Here is a 22,955-nt window from a genome sequence, read left to right as displayed (position 1 = left end):
GCAAACAACTGATATATGCGTTATTTTCTTTATATATATAAGCAAACTGTCATAATCATTGCATTAATTGTTTGTAGAAGTAAGAAGACAGAAAGTTCAACCATAAAGCCCAGATTTGATAGAACTTACGATTGTTCACACACTGATGCCTCCACTCCTTGACTTCCATTATATCCTGTACCTTCAGTAACCATTCTTTCACTAATGGCACTTACTGAGACTTCCAGAGAAGCGGAATAGGACATTTTCCAGCATTAACCTCCCTAGCGGTTTTCCCGAGCCTGGCTTGGGGTTAAATCTAGTTGGCAATAGCGGTAACCATGAGCCAGACTCGGGGTCACCGCAAACTAAATACCTGGTCCCTGCGATCCGTGTCCCAGGTCCTGAGCCGGATGCAGCCATCCCCTCCGTCTGTCCCCTGTCTCCTTCCCTGCTATCTCACGCTGATCAGTGTGATCAGCGTGAGCCAGCCGTGCTGTGCCATCGGAGTCGGGGCTTGCTGGAGGCGGGAGTTATAAAAATAGATCAGTGTCAAAATAAAGTGTTACTCTAGTGCAGTGGTTCTCAACCTGTGGGTCACGACCCCTTTGGGGGTCGAACGACCCTTTCACAGGGGTCCCCTAAGACCATCAGAAAACACATATTTCCGATGTGTAAAGAGCAGCTACTGTGTAGAAAGCAGCTGCTGTGTTGAAAGCAGCTACTCTGTTAAAAGCAGCTACTGTGTTGAAAGCAGCAGTATTGGAGGTAAAACGACACTCATGAATTATAATTACTGGGTAAATAATTTTATGGTTGGGGGTCACCACAACATGAGGAACTGTATTAAAGGGTCGCGGCATTAGGAAGGTTGAGAACCTCTGCTCTAGTGCATACATTGTAACTTTACCTCAGATATCAGATAGTGCAGTTTTCCAGTTTCTGTGACTAAAAACGGTTTTGCACTCAAGGCTTCCAAAAAGCGTCTCACTAGCGCCAAAGCAATTTATGATGAGCTAGCGAACAGCGACAATGAGGAGCTACTTGAATTGAGCGATAGCGACTCATGTGGCGATTTGTCTTCAGACACTGACAGTGAAGGCAGTGGCTAATCTGAGATTGACGTGAGTGATCTGCGCACGTGGTGCACTATTGATTGCGGTACGCCAGCGCCTCCAAGGTTTCCGTTTACCGGCGCACCTGGTGTGAAAGTCCACATTGAAGGTGACAACCCCTTGGCGTACTTGGAATTGTTTCTGACCGACGAGGTTATTGAAATTATCGTGAGCGAGACAAATAGGTACGCAGCGCAACAACTAGCTGCTCCACACAGCAGGTTTTCACGAAGCAGAAAGTGGGAACCTGTCACCAAAGAGGACATTTGGCTGTTTCTTGGCCTAATTATTCTACAAGGAGTGGTGGGGAAACTGCTGCAGAAGTGGTACTGGACCACGAACAAAATGTTAGCCACGCCGTTCTTTGGCACAGTCATGTCGGAGTACAGCTTTTCCCTCATTATGAAATTTTTGCACTTTGCAATTAATGAGGATTTTGATGAAACAACTCATCCGGCTCCCAAGCTAAAAAAAATTTGGGAAGTCTCTCAAATAATTGTAAGAAATTTCCAGCAGAGCTATGTGCCAGAGAGAGACATTAGCGCAGACAAAAGTCTAATGGCCTACAAAGGAAGGCTCAGCTGGATACAGTATATCACGTCCAAGAGAGCACGATTTGGCATCAAATCCTACCTGCTGTGCGAATCCTCTACCGGCTACATATGGAACACAGTTATATACACCAGCAAAGGCACAAAATTTGATCCCAAGTACAGCAACTACAGAATGGCAACATATTCGTCCTGTCACTGATTGAGCCTCTGTGGGCCGGTACAGTAATTTTCTCTACACTGCTATCAGCTAGGCCTTTCCCTAATTCCTTCTCCCATTCTCTAATATAGTAAGGAGTCATAGTAGAGAGCTTTTCAAGTAAGAGCGTATATAATCTGGAAAGTAAGTTAGCAGTCACTTCTGTCCAGACATAGAGCCTCAAATCTGGAAAGTGAATCTTGAGGACGTAGGTTGCCCCCAAGGGTTTTAAAGAAGTCTTTGAGCTGTATGTGTTTCTAACTATCCTGAGGTGTTGTACCCCACTCATGACAAAGGTCTAGTAGAGATTTCAGTTCCTTGCCTTTCATGAATTAAAAACAGCAAACCTCGTGGGATCCTCTCCAAAATTTAAAGAGGACCATGTGCTCCCCTGGAGTGAACCATGGGTATCAGGGCATGTAACATTTTAAACAATTTTTCCCATCCAAGTTTTGATTTTTCTTTTTTTAGATGCTACCATCAGGGAAACCTTTTTGGAGCATTGGGTCTAGTATACTGTACATAGTTTAAAAAATGTTTGACAGGTAAGTCTGCCATAATGTGCTAAAATGCTGTACAAGGAAAAACTTAAAAAGGAGACACTTGGTACTTTGATAAATACGATGGGATTTCCCTCATTTTGCAGATATTTCCTTTCACTTCCTGTGTCTTCAGGTCAGAAATGGAAGGGTAATCTCTTCAATAAGACCATAAATAAAAATAATAGTAATAACTAACCATTCCATATTTTAACCCAAATAAAAAGGATGTCTAATCTTTAGATATACTTAAAGTCTGTATGCACTTTGGGTGGAAGGACTATTGCGAGTTACTGGCCAAGAAGTCAACTGGTGTGGGTATTGCAGGGATCAGAAATTATTCACAGAGATAATTTGTCACCTGGTCCTATCAAAGAAAAAAGAACTTAAAAGCAATAAAGATCCTTTAAAGCCCATTTTATTCACCTACATCTGTGGTCACATGATGTTCCTGTCCTGAGTCTTCACTCTTTTTCAGTGTACAGGAGGTGCAGACCTTCTTCAGGTGGCCATGTCACTGCATGCATGATGTGAACACTTCTTACCGGATACCATGAGTGGGGTCCACTCAAAATCAAAAGAGGATGGCATCAGCAAAAGGGGACCAGCTGGTGCAGGCAGATCTGTAGCCCTGGATTACTTGTTTTGACTTGACAAAAGCAGTGTTAGTGCAGTAATCCCCCCCCCCCCATTGTGACATTTTGTGTTTTGACAGGGGGACTGCCCCCCATCCCCACGCCAGAACATTCCGCTCAGTGCTCTCAGCAATTGGCTGAGAGCGCTGATCGGAAGCAGATCGATAGACCTGTTTTTGGTCATGCCCCTTTGACAGAACCTGGACGAACTTCTGTTGGACGGCTTCTGTCAGACAGGCTGACATACACACGGGCAGAATGTTGGACAGTTTCTATTTAACTGGCCAATACCACGCAATATTCGAACCGTGTGTACAGAGCTTACTGTATCTCGCTATCTATTATCTACAGTGCATTCAAAAAGTATTTAGACCCCCTTCACTTTTTTCAATTGCGTTATGTTGCAGCCTGATACTACAGTTGTTTAAATTATTTTTTTTTCCCTCATTAATCTACACTCATAATGACAAAGTGAAAACAGAATTGTATCAATATCTGTGAATGTATTGAAACTCAAACTGAAATATTGCATGTATTTAAGTATTCAGACCCTTTACTCAGCACCTTTTGCAGTAATAACAAATTTGAATCTTTTTTTGGACATGACACAAGCTTTGCACACCTGGTTTGGGGGACTTTCTGCCATTTTTCTTTGCAAATCCTATCAAGCTCAGTCAGGTGAGATGGGGGTGGTCAGTGGACAGCCATTTTCAAGTCTCTCCATAGATGTTCAATAGGGTTCAAGTCAGGGCTCTGACTGGGTCACTCTAGGACATTCACAGAATTATCCCTAAGCCACTCCTGTGTTGACTTGGCTGTGTGCTTAGGATCGTTGTCATGTTGAAAGGTGAACCTTTGGCCCAATTTGAGGTCCTGAGTGCTATGAAACATGTTTTCATTGAAGATATCTCTGTACTTTGCCATTCAGATTTCCCTCAACCCAATCCAGTCTCCCATTCCCTGCTGCTAAAAAACAACCCCACAGCATACTTCCACCACGATTCCAAGCAGGAGGAGGGGCTTCCATCTAGCTACTCTTGTCATAAAGCCCAGATTGGTGGAGGGTTGTAGTGATGGTTGTCCTTCTGGAACTTTATCTCATCTCCAAATAGGTTCTCTGGAGCTCAGTTAGAGCAACCATCGGTGTTTTGGTCACCTCTCTTACTAAGGTCCTTTTCCCGATTGCTCAGCTTGGCTAGGTGACCAGCTCTTGGAAAAGTCCTGGTTGTGCCAAACTTCTTCCATTTGAGAATTATAGAGGCCACTGTGCTCTTGGGAAACTTCAGTGCAGCAGAAATTTGTTGCCTTGCAATAATCCTGTCTGTGAGCTCTGCAGAGTTCCTTTGACCTCATCACTTTTGCTCTGATACAGTATGCATTGTCAACTGTGAGGCCTTTTATAGAGAGGCATGTGTCTTTCCAAATAATTTCCAATCAATTTATTTTACCACAGGTGGTCAAGGTGTAGAAACATCTCAGCAACAATCAAGAGAAATGGGAATCACCTGAGCAAAATTTCAGTGTAGACTGATGAGAAAAAAATTAATTTAACCACTTGCCCACCTGAGGATTTACCCCCCTTCCTGACCAGGCCATTTTTCGCGTTATAGCTCTGCGTTACTTTAACTGACAATTGCGTGGTCATATAACACTGTCCCAAATTAAATTTGTGTTGTTTTTTCCACATGAATTGAGCTTTCTTTCGGTGGTATTTGATCGCCTGTGCGTTTTTTATTTTTTGCACTATAAAAAAAAAGACCGACAATTTTGAGAAAAAAATAATATTTTTGACTTTTTGCTATTAAACATGTCCAGCTAAAAAAAATCCCAATATGTGTAAATTAATTGATTTACATGAAAGTTATAGCATTTACAAATGGCAGTATAGATACTGGTATTTTTTTTCTTTTTTACTAGTAATGGTGGCAATCACCTTATAGCGGGACTGCGGTGGACATTCTGACACTAGGGGGTTTATTTACTAAAGCTGGAGAGTCCAAAATCAGACTCCCTTCTGCATAGAAACCAATCAGCTTCTAACCTCAGCTTGTTCAATGAAGCTTTGGCAATGAAACCTGGAAGCTGATTGGTTTCTATGCAGAAGTGAGTCTGATTTTGGACTCTCCAGCTTTAGTAAATAAACCCCTAGGTGTCAGAATGTCAGGGGAACTGACTTTGTGTCACTGACATCCCCAGTGACACCAATACAATGATCAGTGCTAAAAAAAAGCACTGACACTGTACTAATGGAACTGGGCAGGAAAGGGTTAACATGAGGGGCGATGAAAGGGTTAACTGTGTGCTGGGTATGTTTTTCTGTGGGGCGGTGTCAATGTGCTCCACTGTAAGCACATTGCTTTGGATGGCTGTGCTGTGCACAGTCATCCAAAGCAGTGTGCCCGAGCTGACAGGGAGCAGAACTGTTAGTAAACAAAACAGTTCTCCTCCCCGTCAGAGATCGTCGAAAATTGCCGGGCACCAGCGAGTAATCACTGGCCGGGACCCAGTGATTGACAGCCGTGGCTCGCGTGTGCCCCCTACCTGGAAATACAAATTCAAGTATATATATGTGATTTTGCGCACCCGTGCCTCCCTGTAGCAGTGTATCTGCAATAGGGTGGATGTGAAGTGGTTAAACAACTGTAGTATCAGGCTGCAACATAACAAAATTGAAAAAATGTGAAGGGGTCTAAATACAGTACTTTATGGATGCACTCTATCTATCTATCTATCTATCTATCTATCTATCTATCTATCTATCTATCTATCTATCTATCTACCTTTTCTTTAGTACTGAGATGTTTCATGTTTCAGAAAAAGATTTGGAGTATGGATACATAATCTAGGATAAAGGCTTGAAGCAGCATAAGAGCGTCCTCATATTTCTACCGTATGTCTAAGTTCTCTTACTATTTACTTTAGTTGCTGGGCTTCCTTTCTAATTGTAGACATTCTATATTACTTCCCCCCCCTTTCAATGTTCTTCCTCTGCAAGTAATCCTTTCCACTGTGGCTGTCTAGGAATTTCCTCTAGGATATAGGCACACCTGCTGTTCAATACATCAAGAAAAATGCAATTACAAGAAAAGCCTGTAGGATAGCCTACTAGACACCACTAGACTACTGCCAATCTGGTGTCAGTATTTTCCTAATTATTACAGGATATAATGTAACTGGGAATCAGATCTATATACAGTATTTTGTCATTGAGTTTATTCCAGTAAAGGCTCTGGAGGCTGTGAATGAAAACCCAGGCTTGCACTTCTCGGATTCTGCTGCCTCCCAGTGCACTCTCCTTCCTACTGTTCTGCTGCTACTCATATCATTTCCTTCATCACAATCTTCAGTTGAGGTGGAAACATTGTAGTGGTATAATTTACTGGATGTAGCTTATCGTCCTGATTAACCTCTCAGGATCCTCTGCATGACTAATATGGCAGCAATACATCATAGATCATTTACACCTAAGAATCAGGAATAGCATGTCAGAAGTCTATTTTATTGGGGTACAAATATTTTGAGATATGGAGCTTCTTTTGCCTTCTTATGATGAACTTTCAGATACTGATAAAACTTTTTCCCATTGTCAAAACCTGAGGCTAACATATGCTGGATTGGAGAGGACAGAAAAATTGGAGCTGTTTTCTACTGTCTACGGTAACCTATCAAAGTCCAGAGGTCATTTAATCTGTGAAAGTGAGAAATGTCATCTACATGTAAAAGGGATGTAACTACATGTAAAAGTTTTGATAATTAGACTATATATATATATATATATATATATATATATATATATATATATATAAAATATTTGTCACAGGCTAAGTAGCTCCATATACTGTACATTGTGCATGTAAACTGGAACGTACGGTTCTCCAAGTGTTATGGTGCTGCACCTTCAGAGTAAATTACCAGTATGAAGGGTGGTTATTGTAGTTCCATAACTGGAGGCTGTCAGCTTTCATATCACTGGTGTACACAGTTGTTATCATAATTTAGGTTGTTAACTTAAAGTGGAGTTCCACCCAAAAGGGGAATTTCCGCTTTAAAAATTGGTCCCCTGCTCACCATTAAGGATTGGCACCTTTGGGAGCAGGTACCCAAAATTGATCGCCTAGGATATCAGAAGCGGAAGTTGTCCTCCTACCCTCCCTCCCTGTAGTCTTGTGGGACACGTGACAGGTCCCAGAAGACAACAAACAAGAGATCCCTGTGCTCAAATCCATACAGCTAGTGCATGCATTTATCCATCAGGTGCTAAAGGGGTGTAACCACATTAACTCTAGAAATTCTGAAGGACCCTCTGCACACTGGTATATACCCTTTCAAGCAGACTATGCAATAAATAGGGATATTTGGTACACACATATTGCAATACATGCTTAAGCTGGCCAACTGCGTCAAAGTAATCCCTCTATGGCCAGTCCTTCTCGCGCATGTGCAGTGGGCACCCGGTACAGCTAAAGGGAGGACAACTCCGCGGAAGTGGGAGCGGGTACCTGTCAAATTCAGGTACCCGCTCCACCTCCCTCCCCAAAGGTCTGCAGTCTCTGGTCATCCCCTGTACTGTGTTCGCAGTCTCTGGTCATCCCCTGTACTGTGTTCGCAGTATCTGGGCATCTTCTGTACTACGTCCGCAGTCTCTGGTCATCTCCTGTACTATGTCCGCAGTCTCTGGTCATCTCCTGTACTACATCTGCAGTCTCTGGTCATCCCGTGTACTGTCTGCAGTCTCTGGTCATCTCCAGTACTACGTCCGCTGTCTCTGGTCATCCCCTGTACTATGTCCACAGTCTCTGGTCATCCCCTGTACTGTGTCCGCAGTCTCTGGTCATCCCCTGTACTGTGTTTGCAGTCTCTGGTCATTCCCTGTACTGTGTCCGCAGTCTCTGGTCATCCCCTGTACTGTGTTCGCAGTCTCTGGTCATCTACTGTACTGTGGAATAAAGGTAAAGCGAGCGCTCAAAAATCAGCTGCTGAAACACTCCAAGGGATCACTGGACCTTATAACAAGAATATTAAATATATAGTGCAGCGCTGGTATATCAATTAAAAAATGAACATAATTCAATGAGTACAGGTAAAATAGTTCATAAAGTCCTTCCACAATAAAGTGATCATAGATATGTGAAGGTCTCCTCCTTATTAGGTGACTGGTATCAAACAGAAAAAATGCGCACTCACCGACCGTACATTTTAAATGCGCATGTGTACACTCTTATGCGGATGACCAGCCAGGCATGCAGATCCTAAGGACACATAGACCATCCCTCTGAAATACTGACATTGGCCTTGGGTGCAGTGATATACCTCCAGGTACAGAGAGCCCTCTCGCTCCAAATGATAGGTAGACAGGGGTCCCCCTCCTGGTTCTAGGTACCCCAGAAATGGTAGATGCAGATCTGAAACCCTCCAGCAAGAGGGTCAAAGAAAAGAGGGAATGCCAATAGTGTAGTAGGTTCAAGAACTTTATTGGATCAACAGTAGTTAAGCCAGGGTTACATGTGCACACAAATACCATTAGCCATCAAGCAGACTGGTAAATATGAAGGATAAAAACATGTACTAACCCGGCGAGGATCAAAGACCACCGGACCTCCTCGTGGTCCCAGTGGTCAGGAAGTCACACTTGCTACTGGCTCCTCCTGAGGCCTTTCGTGCGACAGCACTTCATCAGAGGGTTGGATGCCAACACTCTGATGAAGTGCTGTCGCACGAAAGGCCTCAGGAGGAGCCAGTAGCAAGTGTGACTTCCTGACCACTGGGACCACGAGGAGGTCCGGTGGTCTTTGATCCTCGCCGGGTTAGTACATGTTTTTATCCTTCATATTTACCAGTCTGCTTGATGGCTAATGGTATTTGTGTGCACATGTAACCCTGGCTTAACTACTGTTGATCCAATAAAGTTCTTGAACCTACTACACTATTGGCATTCCCTCTTTTCTTTGACCCTCTTGCTGGAGGGTTTCAGATCTGCATCTACCATTTCTGGGGTACCTGGAACCAGGAGGGGGACCCCTGTCTAGCTATCATTTGGAGCGAGAGGGCTCTCTGTACCTGGAGGTATATCACTGCACCCAAGGCCGATGTCAGTATTTGAGAGGGATGGTCTATGTGTCCTTAGGATCTGCATGCCTGGCTGGTCATCCGCATAAGAGTGTACACATGCGCATTTAAAATGTGCGGTCGGTGAGTGCGCATTTTTTCTGTTTGATACCAGTCACCTAATAAGGAGGAGACCTTCTCATATCTATGATCACTTTATTGTGGAAGGACTTTATGAACTATTTTACCTGTACTCATTGAATTATGTTCATTTTTTAATTGATATACCAGCGCTGCACTATATATTGAACATCTACTGTACTGTGTTCGCAGTCTCTGGTCATCTCCTGTACTCTGTCCGCAGTCTCTGGTCATCCCCTGTACTGTCTGCAGTCTCTGGTCATCTCCTGTACTGTGTCCGCAGTCTCTGGTCATCTCCTGTACTGTCCGCAGTCTCTGGTCATCTCCCGTACTATGTCCGCAGTCTCTGGTCATCTCCCGAACTATGTCCAAAGTCTCTGGTCATCTCCTGTACTATGTCCGCAGTCTCTGGTCATCTCCTGTACTGTGTCCGCAGTCTCTGGTCATCTCCTGTACTGTGTCCGCAGGCTCTGGTCATCTCCTGTACTATGTCCGCAGTCTCTGGTCATCCCCTGTACTATGTCTGCAGGCCATTGGTTCAGAATATTTTTTTCCTGTTTTTCTCCTCTAAAACCTAGGTGCGTCTTATAGTCAGGTGCGTCTTATGGAGCAAAAAATACGGTACTTTGCAAAAAGGGGTCAATTGGGGGATATCTGTACTGTTCTGACATTTCTGGGCCTCAAGAAATTAGATTAGCTGTCAGTACTTCAGGATTGATCAATTTTCAGATGTATCCCATAGATTGTGAAATCTATAACTTTCCTACAAACTAAATAATAAAAACTGATTTGGGTTATTTTCACCAAAGACATGTAGCAGAATACATCTTGGCCTAAATTTATGAAGAACAACTATTTATTTACAAACTTTTATAACAGAAACAAAGAAAAACTAGGTTTTTTTTCCAAAATTTTTAGACTTTTTTTGTTATTTAATAAAAACCCCACAGGTGGTTAAATACCATCAAAAGAAAGTTCTAGTTGTGTGAACAATACGATAAAAATTTAGTTTGCGTACAGCGTTGCATGAGCGCGCAATTGTCATTCAAAGTGTGAGAGAGCTGAAACCTGAAAATTGGCCTCTGCACGAAGGGGGTAAAAGTGCCTGGTATTGAAGTTGTTAAATCTCCTTTCTTCATAGAAGCTGTGGGCACATCCAGGGACTGACCGACCTTCTCATGGGGCCCTTTACTGACCCCGGGCCCTGAGGCAGTGCCCGAATGCCTTAATGGTCAATTCGCCCCCTGGACAGATAGATAAATAGATAGATAGATAGATAGATAGATAGATAGATAGATAGATAGATAGATAGATAGATAGATAGATAGACAGACGTATTTACTGTGAGGAAAACAAGGCGTTTAACTAGGGCAGCATTCTTCAGGGGGGCAGCACCACCCCCCAGGAAAGGTTTCACATGTGACACCTGGTGACAGCAGATGAGGCACAGCAATGTGGGCTGCTGAAGGGTGTCTGACTCTCGTTCCTGGATCATTGTCAGATATAGGCACAGCAGTGCAGGCTGGAGGCTTCTGGGGGTGCAGAAGGAAGATGTCGGACTTTCCTGATCATGGCTCCTGGTGTGAGTGCTGGAATCTCACTCTCCAACCTGCCCCATTTTACTCTTACCTAGGGTGGTACACACAACTAAAATACACCACTAGATAGATGGATGGATGGATAAATAAATAGATATGGATAGATGGATGGATAGATAGATATGGATGGATAGATAGAAAGGGATTGAGATAGATGGATGGATATATAGATAGATAGATAGATAGATAGATAGATAGATAGATAGATAGATAGATAGATAGATAGATAGATAGATATGGATGGATAGACGGACGGACGGACAGACAGATAAATATGTAGATAGATAGATAGATAGATAGATAGATAGATAGATAGATAGATAGATAGGCTTTCCTGATCATGGCTCCTGAGGTGGCCGGCGGGTGAGTGCTGGAATCTCTCTCTCTCAACCCCCCCCCCATTTTACTCCAATTTAATCTTACCTAGGGCAGCACACAACCAAAATACACCACTAGATAGATAGATAGATATGGATGGATAGACAGAGATTGAGACAGATGGATGGATGGATAGATGGCTAGATAGATAAATAGATAGATAGATAGATAGATAGATAGATAGATAGATAGATAGATAGATAGATAGATATTGATATAGATATGGATGGACAGATATGGATGGATAGATGGACAGATATGGATGGATGGATGGATGGATGGATGGATAGATAGATAGATAGATAGATAGATAGATAGATAGATAGATAGATAGATAGATAGATAGACTTTCCTGATCACGGCTCTTGGGGTGGCCGGCGGGTGAGTGCTGGAATCTCTCTCTCTCTCTCTCTCTCTCTCTCCAACCCCCCCCCCCTCCAATCCCCCCAATGTAATCTTACCTAGGGCAGCACACAATCAAAATACACCACTAGATAGATAGACGGATGGATAGATAGATGGATGTATAGATATGGAAGGATAGATAGATAGATAGATAGATAGATAGATAGATAGATAGATAGATATGGATGGATAGACAGAAATTGAGATAGATAGATGGATAGATATGGATAGATAGATATGGATGGATGGATGGATGGATGGATGGATGGATAAACAGATAGACAGACAGACTTACTTTCCTGATCATGGCTCCTGGGGTGGCTGGCAGGTGAGTGCTAGAATCTCTCTCTCTCTCTCCAACCCCCCCCCCCCCCCCCCATTTTACTCTTACCTAGGATGGATGGATGGATGGATGGAGAGAGAGAGAGAGAGAGAGAGAGATGGATGGATAGGTAGATAGGTAGATGGAGGATAGATATTGAGATATTATTATTATACAGGAGATGATAGATGGATAGATAGATAGATAGATAGATAGATAGATAGATAGATAGATAGATAGGTAGATAGGTAGATATGGATGGATAGGTAGATGGATAGATATTGAGATAGATGGGTAGGTATGGATGGATAGGTAGATGGATAGATATTCAGATAGATGGGTAGGTATGGATGGATAGGTAGATGGATAGATATTCAGATAGATGGGTAGGTATGGATGGATAGGTAGATGGATAGATATTGAGATAGATGGGTAGGTATGGATGGATAGGTAGATGGATAGATATTGAGATAGATGGGTAGGTATGGATGGATAGGTAGATGGATAGATATTGAGATAGATGGGTAGGTATGGGTGGATAGGTAGATGGATAGATATTGAGATGTTATTATAATTATTATTATTATACAGGAGATAGATAGATGGGTAGATATGGATAGATATTGAGATAGATAGATGGGTAGATAGACATAGATTGAGATGGATAAATGGACTAATGATAGAAAAATAGGATGTATATATAGAGAGAGAGAGAGAATAGTTAACTATAGAGAACGATAGACTGACAATTGATGGCAGATAGTATAGATCCCTCCGGGCACCTCTCCATGTGTGATCCATCCCATTACCTGTGTGCCATCCTGCTCCCCCCAGTGTGTAGCACTGTGAGTGTCCCTCTGCTCTCCCGGAGCTAGGCTGCCCCGCATGGGAGAAGTGAAAGGACACCTGCCTGTACGGAGTCACCCGGCCGGCAGTACACAGAAGTCAGCGATCGCTGGTAAACTTCTGCACCAACTTCTTGACAGCAAATGACTGTGCAGCAGCCGCCGATCTCCGGGGATTGGCCGCCGGGCAGTGACGTCACGAGGGGTGTTATTAAAGGCAGAGAGAAGGGAGATGAGTTTAGAAGTGGCAGGGACTGTCAGCGGGACGGAGCGCTGTGTATACTCCAGCCGGTGTCAGAGCAGATGTACGATACGGGACAACAGGGTGAAAGCATCGGGGCCACCCAGGCAGCTACATGCAGGAGGACACTGGCAGCAGCGCTGGATGACCAAGCCAAGTGACCCGCTTATAGGAGTAACACAAAGAAGTTCACCGCTATGGATCAGCTGGTCACCCCCAGCATAGAACCGAACTCTACCAGACCACAGAACAGCACCAAGCCTGATGATAGCTGGATGGTGGGAATGGGCATCGTCATGTCCATCATCGTCCTGATCATTGTGTTTGGGAATATCATGGTGATCACGGCTATAGCCAAGTTCCAGAGACTTCAGACAGTCACTAACTACTTCATCACCTCCTTAGCCTGTGCGGACCTGGTGATGGGCATGATGGTGGTGCCCTTCGGGGCAGGCATCATCATCATGGATTCCTGGAAGTTTGGAAACTTTTGGTGTGAGTTTTTCATATCAGTGGACATCCTGTGTGTCACTGCCAGCATAGAGACGTTGTGTGTGATAGCAGTGGACAGGTATTTCGCTATCACGTCTCCATTCAAGTATCAAAGCCTGCTGACCAAGTGCAAAGCCAGAATGGTCATCCTCATAGTTTGGGTTGTGTCAATCCTCACCTCCTTCCTTCCCATCTACATGCACTGGTATAGAACCGAGGAGAGCAAAGCAGTGGCCTGCTACAACGAGGAGTCCTGCTGTTACTTTTATACCAACCCTGCTTATGCCATTTCATCATCCATCATCTCTTTTTACCTACCCCTGGTGATCATGATCTTTGTCTATTCTAGAGTCTTTCAGGAGGCCAAGAAACAGCTGAAAAAGATAGACAAGTGTGAGGGGAGGTTCTACAACCAACAAGATGCCAATGGAAAAGTAGTCAACAGGAGGACATCCAAGTTCTGCTTGAAGGAGCACAAAGCACTGAAGACACTGGGCATTATCATGGGCACCTTCACTTTGTGTTGGCTCCCTTTCTTCATAATCAATATTGTACAGGTGATGCACAAGGATATCCCTGCCGAGGTTTTCACCTTCTTGAACTGGGTGGGCTATGTGAACTCTGCCTTCAACCCACTCATATACTGCAGGAGTCCAGACTTCAGATATGCTTTCCAGGAGCTACTTTGTTTGAAGAAGTCAAGCACCAAGCTCTACACCAATGGATACCCCCAAAGCAATGGGAACAGCATGTACAATGAAGAAACTGATGCTGCTCAAATGAGCAGGGAGAGAACTAATGAGGTCTTCTTCAAGGAAGAGAAGACTCCAAGTCCATCCCTACTGAGCTGTGAAGGTACTGTGGTGGACTACAGCATGGATCCCCTGGGCAAGAATCACAACACGCAGGATGATTGTTTATTATAGGATCCCTTTTTTTAGAAACACTGATGACAAACTGGATGTTTTTCAATTCAAGGGTCAATCAGATCTTTCTCTGATGCATTGACATGAAGGATATGGAGGTCTTTCTTTATATTAAAGTTGTTAAATTGCAACTGGGCGGTGCCCATGACTTGCAGGATGTATATTTTTTTTATTAGGCAAGTGTTTTTTTTCTGTATAGTTTCACTTCCTAAATTAAGGTAAGAGGACATTCACTAAAGCATTAAGGCTTTTTGATTCTGTTGCTGTCTTATATATTTGGCAAAACCAGAAGAATCTACCTCATGGATCTAAAAAAAGAGAATAGTTATGTTCTTGTGTTGTTAGGATTTTTTTTTTGTCATGCATATTTTTTTTTTTTTTGTGTCCTGTTATGTGTTGTGACTGCAATATGAACACTTAGCTGCTGGAGTGGCTGGTCTCTCCAGCAGTGGATAGGTTAACTTGGTGGATGTCAATTTTCAGATCTCTATAGGACAACAACAAACAACTTAGAAAAAGACAGCTTAGAAATTGTGTGAGAAACTCATTTCTAGAAGCTAAAACTCAACGCCTTTAACCCCTTCATCCTGAGATCCAGGATCAAGTGCATGTTGAAGGAACATTACTATACTGTGGGCAAGTGACACCCCATATTCTGGGCACCGACAGTAGTTGAATGGACGACCTTCAAGTGAAGGATTCCCCCAGGCATGAAGGGGTTTAAAGTTATTTTGAGTTCACTTAATTTTAGCAGGAAAGTCCATATGGAGAACCCATCCCCCTTCATGAGACCTGCAGACTATGACAGTTGGAGGGTGATTTACTACATGCAGTTTTATGAGAAGCCCTGTTGGCTTCAAATGCAAAAATGTAGGAGTTGACGTATGGTCATTGTCTACCAGAGTGTCATATGGTAGGTTTAAAGGACCACTACTGTAAAAAAAAATAACTAGTTAATTATTTTAACTGTATGTTATTTATACATATAATAATAGTATTCAGTGTGTTATTTTGTTTTTCGTTTCATACTTTTATTTTTATTATTTTCCCTCAATATTTACATGCCAACAAACTGTCCAGATGGTATGGAGTGACACAAACTATGACACTGGCAGAGGTGCTTGGGCAGTTGCAGTTTTTTTTTAAGATTCAAACTATATGAATAAAAGGTGACTATTATAAGCACTCCGGAAGGTGTTCTAGTTTGTTGCAACCCATGTAATGTTCACATTTGCGGGACAGGTTGATCTTCATGTAAAGGTGGAGGTAACCTAAACCTATACCTTTTTTAAAGCAAGTAAAATAAATATACTGAATGATATTATTACATCTACCAATCACAAATAGTTTTTTTTTGGCAATAGTGGTCCTTTAATAACTAGTCCAACAGTGAATGTATAAATGTAGACTTGTCCACCTGCTTTACTAGCCACCGTATGACGAGAAGCCATGCAGGTCTTTCTAAATGGAGAAGAACAGATGTTCCCCCACTACCTGCTCACTCTGGAGGTTATTCAAATTAGCTGACACAGTCCTGCTGGTTCAGACAGGTTTCGCTAACAGAAACGTGTCGCTAATCAATTTTTGCTATTGCCATATCCAGTTTACATAACTGTTGAATTCATTGTGTAAAGATTTAGATGAGGTCCATAAGCTTCGGAATTGGTTTCCCATTGCAGTGCATGATCAAGTTATAGGAAGAGGATTGGAAATAAATGAGAGGCTTTTCTAGCTTCTGCTTGAAACATACTGAGTTAATCAATTACTGAACCTGAAAAAAAAAGAGATAGGATGACTTTTCCTTAATGATTGACTGGAAAAAAAGTCTTCTAGCGGAGTCTATAATATAGGGGGATGAGTTCTCCAGGTTAAACACTTGGGCTTATTTCATAAGGTAGAACAAAGCGCATAACCCATAGCAACCGGATTTCCTCTTTTTCCTCACTTGGTCACAGTTAACTAAAATATGCTTGGTTGCTGTGTGTTATGGCACTTTGCACCTTCACTGCAGTTTGTACAAACTTACTAACAAAATCCTGCAATCTGCTTGTTTAATACTATAATGCAAAGAGTAATGGTGTACTGTGAAGCTGGCCACACATTACACCCCAATCGTGCAATCTTTAGATTTCCCGTCAACTATATGGTATGAAGGACTACCTAAGCAATCCCTGTTATTTATGTCTAAGCTGGTAGAAACCTCCCACTTCGTAGTTGTTGGCAACTCCAAGGGTCGCCATATACTTTACTATCTGACTGTACAACCTTTCTACAAACAACTGTAGATTTTCCAAAATCATGTGACACAAGGACTTACCTAAACTGTCCAGTCAATTTAAATCTAATAAGGCAGGCTCTTACTCTTGTTAGTAGCTCTAAAGGGGATTCTACAACCATATTGTAATGTGAGTGTGGAGTTTTAAGTCAATTGTACAATCACATTTTAAAGTGTGGGGCCAGGTTTGTGAACAGCAACCAGTTTCGTGTAGCCAGACTAATGAAAGCTAATGTTTGGTTGCTGTTGATAACAGTACGTCATTGCTCTTTGCTTCGTGTTACTTAATGATGGCCATTGTGACTAAGCATGTCCACAGGTATTCCTGTCCACTTCACTGCATGCAGGGCCACCAGCAGATCAGCTCCTTTGCACATTTCCAAGCCGTACAGTATTGTATGCTGCTCTCAATTAAAGGTCATTGTACTATGAGTCCAAGTTGTTTGTGTTTTTATATTGTTTACATTTTTTTGATGGGTAAAAGATGGGGCTGGAGGTCTAAAAAGATTCAAGAAACAGAAAATATAAAAGACACGTTACTTTATATAGAAGGACTTATAATAAATTCATGAATGTGTATGCAAAGGTACTTAAATCTGTACAGAAATCACAATATTTGACATTGGAGGTGACTAATACTGTTACAGCTAATGGGGTTGTTTTCACTCTTGTTTGTGGTCAAATAACCAGTGTGGAACAGGAAATTTTTATTTTTTATTACAAATTCTTTGGATCCTGATTGAAATTTGAAGTGAATTCACACAAGGGTAAAAACAACTTCTTTATTGAATGCGACCCTTTAAAATCAGTTCATAAACCTTACACACCAAGATAAGGATATTTATTGAAAAAGAAAATGACAGTTGTTTTCAACTCCAATGTCCAACGAGATTTGAAAATAACAGTCACATAGGTAAAATAAAAATTGTATCCTTATTTTAAAGCTTTGTGAATTGAGCCTATTGTAGTTAAGCATGTACTTTGGGCTCAAGTCATAAATTCAGTACACCAGGAGAAGTATACTAATGCTAAGAATGTGACAGGTATTTTCAGGAGATTTGGATGAGATTTGAAAATGACAGTCTTATAGGTAAAATAAAAATTGTATCCTTATTTTAAAGCTTTGTGAATTGAGCCTATTGTAGTTAAGCATGTACTTTGGGCTCAAGTCATAAATTCAACACACCAGGAGAAGTATACTAATGCTAAGAATGTGACAGGTATTTTCAGGAGGTTTGGATGAGATTTGAAAATGACAGTCATATAGGTAAAATAAAAATTGTATCCTTAATTTAAAGCTTTGTGAATTGAGCCTGTTGCAGTTAAGCATATACTTTAGGCTCAAGTCATAAATTCAACACACCAGGAGAAGTATACTAATGCTAAGAATGTGACAGGTATTTTCAGGTGATTCGGATGAAATTTGAAAATAACAGTCACATAGGTAAAATAAAAATTGTATCCTTAATTTAAAGCTTTGTGAATTGAGCCTGTTGCAGTTAAGCATATACTTTAGGCTCAAGTCTTAAATTCAACACACCAGGAGAAGTATACTAATGCTAAGAAAGTGACAGTTATTTTCAGGTGATTTGGATGAGATTTGAAAATGACAGTCACATAGGTAAAATAAAAATTGTATCCTTATTTTAAAGCTTTGTAAATTGAGCCTATTGCAGTTAAGCATAGACTTTAGGCTCAAGTCATAAATTCAACACACCAGGAGAAGTATACTAATGCTAAGAAAGTGACAGTTATTTTCAGGTGATTTGGATGAGATTTGAAAATGACAGTTACATGGTTAAATTAGAGAGCCTTTATCCTTGCGTTAAAGCTTTGTGAATTGAGCCTATTGTGTTTCTCCTTTTGCTCTGCAGCCAGTTGTTAAAATGACAGTTGGTATAACACGTGATATGTGATTCCAGATCAGCCAGTCAACATTCTGTTGCAAAATATCTTTCCAAAAAATACCACCCTTATCTCAAATACACTCAGTGCTGATAAGCTCCTGAACATTTGCAAAATGTATCTGTGAATGCTAATAAAAGCTCTTTTAACTGTACAAACTTCTAACTTATGCTTGTATGTTCTCTTTTAATGTTTACTTTATACAAATACTGCTACTGTCCAGCTACATATATTAGTGATTCCTATATAGGGCCCCATCTGGCAGTGTCCTGTCCACTTTTCAGCTAGGAGCGTTACAGTGCCATGCAGTCCTAAATGACTGGGCAGAATGATTGCATTTACTATAAAGAGAAGCCTGTGTAATACAGTGCCATGCTGTCATTGGGCTTCGTGCAGTAAGTGGCGGAGAAGCATTCCTCACTTGCAGTATCTACAGATCCTGGGCAGAGTAGCTTGGTCAGACGACTGTGTCCCTGGTGCTGCTGTCAGTGTGACATACACCCTAACAGGTGCTCGACTGACTCATGTCCTGATCAGCGCAGAGACACAAGCAGGCAGCATAGCATGGAAACTTCACTTGTATTTGTTTATGATACTGTTCCCGAACATATTTATTATATCATAATCGCAAAAGCAGAACGGAGCCCTTGCACTTTACTCTTGGCAACGTATAGATGATACACTGAGCTTATGTAGAATTTGATTGTAAACTATGTTAGAACTTTTTTTTTTAACAAAAAATATTATTTAAGGTGATTTAATAGTTATTTAAGGTTTAGACTATATTGTTCCATATGGGAAGTTATTTTGTAATTAAGTTAAAAATTTTAAAGCTTTGAGGAGGTTTAGCTGATGATCGGTGTGTGTAACTACGGTATGTGATATAACCTTTATTGCCTCAAACCATATGGCATGTACAATATGTTCAGAACCAGAAAGGTCACATTTATTCAAAGGGGAAAAAAGTGTTCGCAGGTGAATGTCATTACTCAGTGTAGTTAAATTAAGAGATTTTTATGTAATCAATTTGCATTCAGCTTGTGTTATGGTGATAGAGAAGTGTTTATATTTTTGGTGCTGTATGCTAAATTTAGTAAAAGGTGTGTGACAGCATAGTTCCTATGAATAAAGGCGAAGTAGTGTAGGGTGTATTCATGGCAGGCACTGTTAATATAGACACTATCTTTATACTCCTGGAGGTTACCAGTTATTTTCAGGCTTTCCCTTTTTTTCTGTTTTAGGATTTTTTTGTCATTTTTGCTAGATGATTCTACTTTTTACAAAATCTTTTTGTAAAGGCTAATGTACCCAATAACTGATATTTTAGTTCTAGTTGGGGTCTTGTGGGCTGAGCACTTTCTAAGTGTTGGATACAACAACAGAGTAATCTCTCTAGCGTAATTACATTACGTAATGAATTTCCAACTCTGTTTTGTACGTCTGGCTGTTGGTTGTTCACATGCAACGTTTTGCATGTTCCAGCACCTCTTGTTGCACTTTCCATTTTTTTTTATAAATAAAATTATCTAAAAGTGAGAGTACCTTCATAATGTTTACAGCTTCTGCAAAGTCCAAGGAATTTAAGTGCATATATCCCACCAGTAGAATCCCCAGGAAATATAGGAAGTATGGAACCCCTAACAATGAGCATCTCTTATTTGCTTCAATTTGCTTTGTTAAATATGCAATTGGAACATTTTGTTATGTCTGTTAAGACAAGTACAAAACAAAATGCTGATCTTCTCGAAAGTTTAGAGCTGAGTAATCTACACTTTTTGTGTTACTTCAAACAGCCCTCCTAGTTCTTGCTAGTTTTTATTTTAGACTACCAAAAAATTTGCCTTTGTGTTGCAAAGATTGTGGGAGTGGCTGAGTATTTTACCAAAATACGACTGAGAAAGTTGACACAACTCAGTCCACAGAAATGTTGTGTTGTCAGCCTGCAACAGGACTAAAGCTGACATCACACTAGTAGAATTTTATTGGAAACTTTTCATTTTAATTGTTAAGGGGGCCAAAGTGATTTACATTTTCAACCACAGTGATGAGAAAATTCAAAGAAGCAGGATGGAAATATTTTCTGAACAAATACATTTCCAGCAGTGAATGTGGTTTTCCATTTGGGGCAGTCCACTCATTTTAAAATCGAATGTTAAAAACAAGCAAAATTTGGAAGTACTCTCAAGGGACATTTGTCACCTCATCAAATGTACAAAGAATTTTCATAAGAATGTTTGTACGCATATTCGTACAAATTTTTTGTTTGAAAGTCTACTGAGGTATGGCCAGCTTTAGAAGTTGAGTGTTTTTCTGGTAGATCACTAGGTATTTTTTCTGTACTTGTAGGGCCTTTGAAGAGATAAAAACATATTGTATATGCTTTTGTTCTTAACATATGCTTCAACGTATCAGAATCCACCCAAAAAAGAAATATCTTTATTCTTTGGGGACCTACCCTTTATAAGTACACCCATATACTGAAGAGTAGCATGTAGACAGAAAACAAAAATACACTGGATGTAGACATCTCCATACACTATCTTAATGACAATGAACATGTAAGCCTAATTAGTTCAGTCAACTTCATATCTGATCATTGCACTAATCTGATCTTTGCACATACGTTCTAGAATTGACTGCTTCAGATTATCTTTTCATCTTTGTATATCTTAATGTTCCTCTGCTAATGGAGTGCCAATCCTTGTGCTTAGTTCTTGGTGAGATAAAGGAAAAGTCAGCAGGGAAAGAGAATCCTTCCTATAATGGAAGCTGCACATCGGAGGAGTCTAAAGAATAGCACTGGAGGAGTCACTGAGAAATATAGGAAGAGGGAATATGATTTAACCCCATAGTGGACTATAGTTATGGGTAACAAGAACATGGGTTTTTTTTTATTGACCTTTTATATGGTATGACAATGATTAAACCTAATGATAATTAATTATTAATTTATTTAATTAATTTCACTTTGATTTTTAACCAGTTCAGCTGTCACACCAGTATACCATCTATGGACCAGAACATTTTTTACATTTCTGCTATGGGTCTGTTTATTTGGCAATCACTTTGCCAATACTTAAAAGATAACAAGTATTAAATATATAATGTTTAGGACAAATACATATTTCATTTTGGTGATTTTAATGGGACACAAAAAAAACTGAGCAAAATTATTAAAAACAAAAAAGTATAAATATTAATAATTCAAAAACTAAAACAAAAAAAAAAAAATAAGGAAAATAACAGCTAAGGGGACATACAGGAGAAATATAGAAAGTTGAAAGATGATATAGCCCTAGAGTAGAGTATAATTTTCTACAATTTGTCATTTTAGCTAATGTCTGAAGGGAAAGAAGGATGTATTTACAACTGAAAGAGGAGTTAAATAGAATAAAATTCCTCTTTTACTTGTCAGGTGGCTTAGTGACATCATATACAGATTGAAGCTCAGATGAATGCAACAGTAAAGATAAAGAGTAGCATTGTTGCTTTCTATCTTTCTTGCCTCCGAACAGTGTTTATAAACAATTTTTCAGAAGGGTCCATTTTTTGACAGCAGCTATTTACACATCAATTCCCAGTTGTCATTTTGACAGCCAGGAATTTCTGACAAATGTGGGAGGGGGCAGCTGAGGAGGACACACCATAGTACACACACCCTCTGTGCTTGTATTGATGTTTTTTGGCCATGTGTAGCATGCCCAATGTCCACAGCTGGCTAAAGAAAATACATAAGGATTTAATTACAACCAAGTTTCTTTTTTTTTAAATTTGGAGCAAAAAAAGGGTTAGATCCTCAGGTTTTTCTGTTCTCTGCATTCCCATTGGTGAGATTTGCCCTTTTATCCTGTTGTATCAGAAAGTTAGGGTAAACCTCTTCAACAGGGACACAGAAATAAATTCTATGACAGCAAAGTCCTTTAAAGTAGCCTGGACTGCTAACATAAGAAACCTTGTTACATGTCATAGCCCTTCTCCGTGGCTATTAGCTAATTGATAAAGATCCAGGTCACCCCAATACAGAATAGAACAAATCCCACCACCTGAAAGATTCTAAGTATTTAGCAGTGACTGTGCACGTGCCACTTGCCAACCTGACACAGTTAAAAAAAATGCATGGAAAATATTCTCCTGAATTGCTATGGACCTTGTGTAAGGAGAGATTTTGGATCAGACAGTATTTAATTGGTGAGTTTACTTCTGCTTTAATTTACACTATATTGTAGTTTTGTTTTTTTTTAAGTATAACTAAAGAAAAAGGTTTGTTTCACTATTAGATAGATATTAGATAGACTGAACAGGGAATAGAACACCTGTTTTTATTGCTGTCTCTCCCTTTGCTGTCTGTCCCTCCAATAGGGAGA

At 40.6% G+C, this 22,955-nt stretch overlaps 1 protein-coding gene across 1 annotated transcript; it reads left to right on the top strand.

Annotated features, from left to right (window-relative positions):
* The first annotated feature begins 12,829 nt into the window (after positions 1-12,829).
* ADRB2 (adrenoceptor beta 2) lies at positions 12,830-17,118 on the top strand. The gene has a single exon (XM_089659468.1). It carries the CDS (start codon positions 13,191-13,193, stop codon positions 14,409-14,411), a length of 1,221 nt encoding a protein of 406 aa, XP_089515594.1. The 5' UTR covers positions 12,830-13,190; the 3' UTR covers positions 14,412-17,118.
* Positions 17,119-22,955: the final 5,837 nt, after the last annotated feature.

The sequence above is a fragment of the Staurois parvus genome, unplaced genomic scaffold (genome assembly GCF_062004578.1).
Source record: "Staurois parvus isolate SC_StPar_1 unplaced genomic scaffold, SC_StPar_1.0 ptg001158l, whole genome shotgun sequence".
Taxonomy (NCBI): domain Eukaryota; kingdom Metazoa; phylum Chordata; class Amphibia; order Anura; family Ranidae; genus Staurois; species Staurois parvus.
This window is presented reverse-complemented; position numbering and strand designations above follow the sequence as displayed.

Excerpts from the sequence above, each read along its gene's own strand:
- ADRB2 (XM_089659468.1), top strand. The coding sequence starts at position 13,191 with ATGGATCAGCTGGTCACCCCCAGCATAGAACCGAACTCTACCAGACCA.